Here is a 9,057-nt window from a genome sequence, read left to right as displayed (position 1 = left end):
AGCCTGGGGTGGGGGGGTTCTCACATGCCCTGGCAGGAAGTAGGGTGCTGTGGATCACGAGTGAGGGGCAGCAGCAGAGCTGGGGAGTCTGTGACTTGGGAGTGATGAGCAGACACACAGAGACAGGCACAAAGACACACACAGACACAGCCCAGCAGGTAAATCTGTGGAAGGAAAGGGTTTGAGGAAAGGAAGGGTAGATCAAGGTCCCCACGGTGAGGGACAGAATGAGGCAGGGGTAGGGGCAGGGGCAAATGAGGTCTCAAGGCAAGGGTGGGTCATGAGACAAAGCTGTAGCTTGTCCAGAAGCATGGCTGGGGGCTGCTCCCACTGCTGCACGCACCCCCAGGGGAGGCACGGGGGGCATGTGCCCCCTGGATGTGTGTGCAGGGTGGAGGCAGTCTGCCACTGTGGGCTGGGGCTCTGCACCCTGCTGCCTTTACCTCGGCAGATGCATTCTGGCTGCGCCTCGCATCCCCTGCACGCCCAACAGCACGCGGCTCCCAAGGCAATGGCAGCAGGGCGCAGAGCCCCAGCCCACGGCCGCAGTCCACCTCCACCCCACGCACATATCCCGGGGAAACATGCCTCCCCCAGGGGTGCACGCAGGAGTTGGAGCGCCTCCCCCCATGCCCCTGGATGAACTGCAGCTCCATCCAATGACCTGCCCTGGCCCCGAGGACCTATTCACCCTAGCATCTGCCCCTGCCTGTACCCCACTCCCTTCCTCACCATGGGGTCCTCAATCTGCCCTCCCTCTAGCCCCTTCCCTCCCCATGCCCCTTCACCTTTACAGACTTGCCTGCTGGGCACTGCTCCACCCGCCGCCAGGCTGTGTTCCTGGCCACCTGCAGGCTGTGGCTGTGTGTCTGTGTGCACCCCTCCCCTTCCTGTTGCAGCCACCTGGAGCCCACACCCGGGCTGCCCTGCGGTCCTCTGCACTGCCACCACTGCCCCACAGGACAGCCCAGGGCAGCAGTGATGGCGGCAGATCAGAGCCCAGGAGCGGGCTCCAAAGCCGTGTGTGATTAATACGTTAAAAAAAGTCATGTGAATAATTAATGGGTTAATCACAATTAATTGATTGCCCTAGTATAAAGATAATATCTATAATACAAGTTCCACATTTTTTTACATATATTTCACCGACCCTCCCCCTTAAACACACACACAAAATGGGTCTATAAGGGGAATGACCTTGATGACTGCTCCAAAAGCTCCTTTACCAAGCAGTTGTAGTTCTTCAAATTCATTGTAGTAACGTGACAATTGCCTTTGTGTTTCTGTGAAGAATGCAGCATTGGACACCTGACCACTGGGAATAACTGTCTCTAGGCAATCTATTCCTGCTGAATCTGAAACCAAAAGATAACCAAAAGATCTGAAACCACAGTCAAAGTATTGAATGTGAAAAGTGATGCAGTGTTAATCAGCTGTCAAGAATAATGACACATTTTAAGGAGCCATTAGCATGACATGATAACAGAATAAAAATCAGAATGCAAAACACTTTTGCTGTGCCAAACAAAGCTCAGGTATTAATCTGAACCTTAATGAAGGCTTTTAATTATGAATGAGTCATGTTGGTAGGTAAACAAAATCAATTCCAACAAGAACACAATAGGTATAGAAATTTGAGACCAGAGGGAAAAAATGTTCAGAAAAGCCTCACGGAAGGGAAGATTAGGCTGTGATTTGCATTGTTCTTTTGCTTTTTGAGTTACCAGTAAAGCCAAATACCAGGAAGAGAACAGTTTGGACACTAATTCAAGGCTCAGTGTTGAAGATGAGGTAGGGAATCAGGCAGCTCCTACCAGGAAACTATAGAACTTGAAAATACTATAGATTTTACCTTTTAGACTATTTTATTCAAAAACACACATACAGTTTTTCAGTATTGTAATACATCTTGAACTAAATGCAAAAGCTGCAGTTGTATATATACATTTGTGTTTACCTTTGTGTGAAAAATTATTTACACCCTAGGACACAGAAAGAGAGACTGAATTTCTTACCATCTGCATTTTCTTCTGCTACAGGTATTTTCATTTGGGAAGAGTGTATAAAACTGTGTTGTAACAACTGCTGAGGACTCCACCTCTCCTTATCCTCCAAGCAAACGCATCTGGTAACAAACCAAACACAGACTTCTCAAAAACACATGTGAACATTGGGTCTAACTTTCCCTATATATTTTTAAATGGGAAGGGAAGCAAAGCAGCATTATCCCCATTGTGCAGAAGGGACTTGCCAGGAACCCCGTGAGATAGCTGGGTCCTTGGGTGCATCTCAACTTGAGGGGATTTGTTATAAGCTAGGCAGTGCTGGCAACACTCTTGACTCTTTTGGTTGAAGATAAGCCGCTGTGCATCCAAAAATGATAAACTCATGAACCAGAAAGAAAGTCAGTAAGAGGGAGTGTGACTGTGTAACCACAGACCTGGGGGGAAGAAGGGAGAGAAGGCAATTACAGCCGAAATGAATTATGTTCTCCTTAACGCAAAACTGATAAGCATTACCAGGAGTGGGACCCAAGGCCTAGAAAGGGGAAATACTCTCAAAAACCAGGTTTCCCAACTCTTGGGCAAGTGCTTTAACCAGCAGACTACTATAAAAAGGGTGGGCACCAGCCCCACTCTCTCTTCTTAATCCACTGTTAGTCAGTGAAAGTGGGTATGGCTGCTGTGCTGTGTGCTGAGCTCAAAGCCATTAGTGTAAAGTTTGCTCTGAACAGGTACACTAGCTAGGGATAGGGACAGAAGTAAACCAGTTTAAATGATCTGAAATGGGTTTAAACCTGTAACAGAACAGACATTCTGTATAAAAACTGCTTTCAAAATGGCCAAAACTGGTTTAAGATAAACCTGGTTGGATGTAGTATCAGACTTAACTGATTTAAGCCAAACAGTTTATGGGACTTCTGTCCCATATCCCCTCCTGATTCAAGTTAACACATAGCCCCCCAGCATCCCTGAATGCTTTGCAGCCCTGGGCTGTACTGTCTGCTCCATTGGAGCAGGATTGGCCCCTCCCCCAGCTATCACAAAGCTAAAGCCTCTGTTCCCACCCAGCACCCGTCAGCTAGGTGGGATGGGGGGAGGGGTGGGGACTTGCACTGTCCTGTGCTGGGCCATGGCATTCTCCTTCCTGCTCCCCTTGCCTCACAAGTAGGGGAACTGGGGAGGAGGTGGGGCTGAGCCCATGCTAGCCTGGCAAGCTAGGCTGCGAGGGCACGAGAAGCCCTTGGTGGGGGCTTCCCCCATTCCTCTCCATCCCCTGGGGCAGACCCCAGTTGGGGAAGCCAGTGTGTGTCCCCCACCCTGTGCCCCTCACAGGCAGGGGGTGGAGAGGGGGTGGATGCGATCTGATCCCAGCCCAGTGAAGTGGGCTGAAGGGGAGCAAAAAACCCCCAGCTGAGGGGGCCCGCTGCCTGGGTAGCTTGGTACATTCGCCCCCTACCACCCAGTGCTTCTCACAGACAGGGGCTGGGGAGGGGGCAGGGCTGAGCTGATCCCAGCCCGGCAAGCTGGGCTGCAGGGAAGCAAAAAACCACGGAGGGGTGGGGGTGTCTTTCCCCTATGCTGGACAGACCCCAGCTGGGGGAGACTGGTGTCTGGCCAGGTGTGTGCATTCCTCCCACCTCCTCTCACAGGCACAGGGCAAAGCTGAGCAAATCAGAGCACTGCTAGCCAGGCTGCAGGGGGTGTAAAGCCCCTCAGTGGGGACTTTTCTTGTGCCAGGCAGACCCGAGCTGGAGGGTGCCAGGGCTGGGTGGTGTGCTCCCCCTCCCCACCGCTCTCTCAGAGGTGAAAGCTAGGGAGAGATTTTCTGCTAGCTCTCCCCTTCCTGCAGCTGACAGCAGGGGAAGGGTGGGGGTGGGGGTGGCAGCTTGTGCCCAGCAGTCCATCGGGCCTGTGCTGCTACTCAGTTGGGTCTTGCAGCTTCAGGCAACTGGCCATGAAGGTTGGTATATGTGAGCACCCCCAGGCTGGCAGAAAACTATATGGATTTTTTTCACTTTTGAACATTTTTCTTTCAGAGATAATTGCAGGAAAAAAAAGAAACATGGCAAAAGAAAAAGGAATAAAACAACAGGTACATACTTTTGCAGAAAATCTTGGAAGTCAGCAGGTAAGTCATTAGGAACAGTGACCGGATATTCCCTGCTCACTTGACCCTGGCTGAGAGAAAGCAGTAGCAAGCCCAGATGCCAAACGTCTCCTTTTTTTCCAGATTTGTTGGGTAGAGCATCCTCGCTAAATCGAACTTTAGTTTGTTCAAAAACATCCTCTTTACAGATACTAGCAAGACGCTTTGAAATGCTGTAGTCTGTCACCTTGATATTCCCTTCAGCATCTACCAGGATACTGGATGCGCACAGAACTTTGTGCACCACGGAATTACTGTGTAAATAGTCGAGAGCTGACAAAAGCTGGGTTGCATAACAGCGCAGCTGATCAATGGGAATAGGGGTCTCTTTGCTCAGATATGTAGAAAGGCTGGATCCACCAACATGCTCCACTAAAATGTCTACCACAATCGAGTCGTCATGCTCTTTAAGGCTCATAGATATATAACGTACTATGTTTGGGTGATATAGCTTCATCAGTGAATTGAACTCTGTTTCTGTACCCTGAAGCTGTTTAAGAGAAATACAACATACCAGGGGTTAGTCAAGAGCAGTAATGGATCTCTCCTATGTCATGGGAGCAGCATTATAAGGAGTACATTTTTAATAATGACAAGTCAACTGGTATGGATAAGAAAAGAACCAGACTTATGCTCAACCCATTTTTTGAGAAATATGAATAGTTTGAACAAGAGTTGTTGTGACTTCTCATGTGCTTTTGCACTTCTTACCTCCATCATTTATATGGAAGCAAAGTCTGCTCCCTTAAGAACAACCTCTTTAGTCTGCACATTCAAGAAGTTCAACAAAGGTTTCAACCAACATCCAAACTTGTGGGTGCTACACATTGATAAATATTAATGCCTTTGAGATTTCTCCCATTACTAATTTTTAAACTCCTAATAATCCAAAGGTTTTGAAAGATGCCAATATAATATTGTATTTTTAAGCAATGTGACCAGCAGGATCTGAAATCTGTTCTAATGAGAACCAAAGTTAAACACCAAGGGCATCTATACATGTGCTCCGGGGTAGAAGGGAAGGCGCTTTAAATTAGAGTGGCTCTGAGACCTGCCCTAATTAAAGTGCTCATAGTGTTACATGTACTCAGCTTCAAAATGGCAGCAGGGGTGCTTTAACTAAAGCTCACTGAACAAGCTTTAGTTAAAGTGCCCCCGTCATCATTTTGAAAAGTGGGAATGCTGAATACATGTGATGCGGAGGCTACTGGAGTCCAGCAGACTCGCAGCAGACTTGATTAATCGAGTCTGCTCTGATGTGTGCTTATTAGTATGCATCGGAGCAGAGCTCTGTCATGTATATAGGTGCCCAAAGTTTTGGAGCTGCTGACCATGTGAGTTTCCAAAATACCATTACCCTACATACCCCTACAGGAAGGGACTGCGGAGAAAGGTGAAGGATGGAACAGCCCTAAAACTCCTTTCCTGTAGCATTTCTGGGATCTTTAGGGTCTACTGTTCATCCTGGTGTTTCAACACCCTTGCTCAGGACACCCCAGGGGCCTGGTTCTCCTTTGCCTTAGCAACTTAATTATTCAGCTGAACATTGAAAGAGGTTGGTTGATATACCCTAATTCAGTAATTGGTCTCAGATTAATAAAGCTGGATAACAACAGTTATAAAATATATTGACAACTGGAGGAAAAGCTGTGTAATACCTGTTTTTTGCATTTATCAATCTTTTCTTTTTCTTGACTTGTAAGAAATCTTCCCATTTTTTTCTGCCATTGAAGAACCCATTCATGTACTAAGACAAAATCGCCACTCCGTATTTCCAAGGCATTGTAGACTGATTTACCAAGCTGCTCATCCCTATCTACACATAAAATAAAGGAGAAGAAAAAACATCATTTTCCCCCTGACAGCCTGACAGTGTTCTAATAGCTGGTTTTTGAATGAAATTAAAAAGCTTGCTTCTTACAAGTTTGAAAAATCTTCAAACATAAACCTAACCCAAACTACAAGATCTGTAACTCCATTTCATTGTCTGCAAAATATTAGTTCAATTGAAATCAAATTATATGTAAACCAAACTCAAAGATTAGTGAGAAATTAAATGAGCACATGGACACAAAATTTGCATTGGCATAAACTATTACACATTTTAAGGAATTTGTGGTTTCAGCAACTAAAAAGCTTTTCCCACTCGCTAGCTTCTTCAGTTGCTGAACTCTACATAGTGACATCTTCATATATCCTCAATATATAAAGTAACAAAACTACATTCAAAGAAAGTAGAATTTTCAGCAGCAAATCCACTGCCCAGGTTAAGGAGCTACAGTGAGACAAAATGCTGTAAAGTTTTGCTAGTTTAATTCTCACAGATATTTTAAAGCCCACAGGCTTATTTCAGCTTCTCATCTTGCTCACCCCAATGGTTCTTGTAAAAATTTTCAATTAGGGTTGTGTTTTCTAGTCCTAGTCTTATATATGGCCTTAAAGGTAGTATCAATATCTGTGCAGTTTCAAGATTGGTAGTAAAGTCTTTTTCATAAGTATTTTAGGTGTCAAGCAATAAAACTATTACTTTCTCTTCCTGGAAATACCATGGATTCATACATTATTTCTATAGCTCTAAATACATTTAACTCCAAATACTCCTAAAATACAAAAATACAAATTCACCCACAAAAAAAATCTTGCATTACTCTGCCCCACTCTTACCAGGGCCTCTCCAAGTTCTTATTAAAGCCACTGGATCAACAGCTTTCTCCCCAGCTTTGCCCATAACATTATTCAAAAGTGCCTGCAGGCTGATTCACCTTCATTTAATGGACAACTAATGCATCCATTCTTCTTATGCAAGCACTAACATTTTAAAAATATTAAAGTTGTAATTGCTATTTACTCACCTATACATTTTCCTTTGTGGACAACAAGCTGTCCAGCACTAGCCATACTGAAATACAAAACTTCATGATTTCCAGGGGACTCTTCATTACTACACACAGAATACTGACGTTCCCGTCTATAATGTAAACAAGAACATAATTTTTCTTCAATTCATAACATATTATCGGTGCATCAAAACAGGCATCAGTTTTACAACTTGCATTTGCAGAACTGTGCATTATCAGGCTTAGTCTATACTACAATATTTTTCTAGGAAACCTGCTTATATGGGTATGAAAAGATCACTTCCCCTAGCTGAAACCTATATCAGCAAAGCCTTTGGTACAGATGTGGTTGCTTTTGTGCTTTTCCTGAATTAGCCTATGTTGGTCAGGAAGATGGTGCATCTAAACTGGTAGAAAATTCCTTCTATTAGAATATGTTGTGGCTACAATAAGGGGCTTTACTGATACACCTTTAATGGAAGAGACCATAGCATAGACAAGTCTCAATATTCCCACTGAAGTCAATGGGTCTGTATAAGTGTAAACTTCTGCTTGCAATAGTGGGATCTGACTTGCACTGGGTCTCTACCATACATACATGCTAATTGAGCAAAGCATCTAAGCCTATGCCCAAACACTGAATGCAGGCCTTCATGCTCCTGTCCCGTGGAACTAAGTACTGCCTACAATGATTACTGTATTTCTGAAAATAAATGGATACATATCTGATGTTTTAGCAATTTTCAAAATGCTTTAAAGAAATAAACATATAAAGTTTTCCATTAAGTTCCAGAAATTATATTTTGTTTTAAGAGGAGTAACAAATGCAGAATCTAACTTAAAAGCCCACTTTTTAAAGGAATACTTAGCAGCCTAGCTCCCCAAATTTAAGTCTTGTGCAAAAGGTGGAGAGATTAGGGAGCTTTTTAAAACCTAAATATTTGTAGACAGTTCTTATTTTTTTTAGGGAACATAAATGACAACTTGTTAATTCACAGTTGCCTGTAGTACTCCAAACCTAAATGCAACAGCTTTCTGCTTATACACGAAAATCAGTGCATGCAATAGTCCAGTTTAGTTTCGTTGCTTGAGCTGCATGAAGAGAAATAATAGTTACCTAATTGTTAAGGGTAAAACTATATTTTACATTAGTTTATTAATATGAAAATATAAGTGTTACTGGAAGCCCAAAGAATTTCTCTCATGTATAGAATACTTAATTCAACAGTGCACTTTGAACAAGCAATCACAGCTAGCACTTATCTCAAACACATACAGCCTAGTCTTCTGTGTTTTTCAGAGCTAAAATAAATAATATTCTGTGGGTGTGTGGAATGTCACAAAGAACACTTAAGGACAAACAAGGCAGTCTCCTAAAACCAAATCACAATCTATATTGTAGTAGGTCTAAGATAAACCTGGATGTAACTTGACTTCAGCCATCACACAATACACTCTTCAAATAAAATTCAATAATGCTACAGATATCTTAAATATATGAAAAAGTCAGCTTCGAAGCTAAAAGCTCTTTTCAGAAGTCCAGTGGATCCAAAAGGGAAAAAAAAACAGTTAAAAGGAGATAAAGGCATTTATGAAAGTATTTTTGGAAAATAAAATCTATACCAGTTTTACAAAAGCACAGCTATGTCCATTTAATTTTCTAAATTAAGATACGCTATATACACCACAACATCATTTAAATAAAATGATTGAATTACACTGTACTTTACAACAAAAGATCTCACAGTGGAAAATATATAAAACCTGAAGCAATCATGCAACTCCCAGTTACGCTAATCATATGACTAGAGATTTCCTGGAGGCTGTATTTTAACAGAAATGCCTTCCTCCACCACCTTACACTTTCATTTATTTGTACTGCATCCTAGTTTCATAGTTTCTGGGGTTGGAAGGGACCTGAGCAGATCATCTAGTCCGACCCCCCGCCATGGCAGGAAGAGCACTGGGGTCAAACGACCCCAGTAAGGTGGTCATCCAACCTCCTCTTAAAAACCCCCAGGGTGGGAGCCTGCCCCACCTCACTTGGAAGCTGGTTCCAGACTCTAGCCTC

The 9,057-nt window shown here is 43.7% G+C and overlaps 1 protein-coding gene across 1 annotated transcript in view; it reads right to left on the bottom strand.

The window, feature by feature from the left end:
• The window catches only part of EIF2AK4 (eukaryotic translation initiation factor 2 alpha kinase 4), an 86,223-nt gene that overhangs the window by 53,974 nt on the left and 23,192 nt on the right, over positions 1-9,057 (bottom strand). The window contains exons 7-11 of the mRNA XM_019519926.1: positions 7,002-7,117; positions 5,808-5,965; positions 4,104-4,639; positions 2,016-2,125; positions 1,198-1,355 (exon numbers count right to left, since the gene is read on the bottom strand). Coding sequence (XP_019375471.1) covers positions 1,198-1,355; positions 2,016-2,125; positions 4,104-4,639; positions 5,808-5,965; positions 7,002-7,117 — 1,078 coding nt within the window. The remainder of the gene's footprint in view (positions 1-1,197; positions 1,356-2,015; positions 2,126-4,103; positions 4,640-5,807; positions 5,966-7,001; positions 7,118-9,057) is intronic.

Source organism: Gavialis gangeticus, unplaced genomic scaffold (assembly GCF_001723915.1).
Source record: "Gavialis gangeticus isolate Ggan-Ray unplaced genomic scaffold, GavGan_comp1, whole genome shotgun sequence".
In the NCBI taxonomy this organism is placed as follows: Eukaryota; Metazoa; Chordata; order Crocodylia; family Gavialidae; genus Gavialis; species Gavialis gangeticus.
This window is presented reverse-complemented; position numbering and strand designations above follow the sequence as displayed.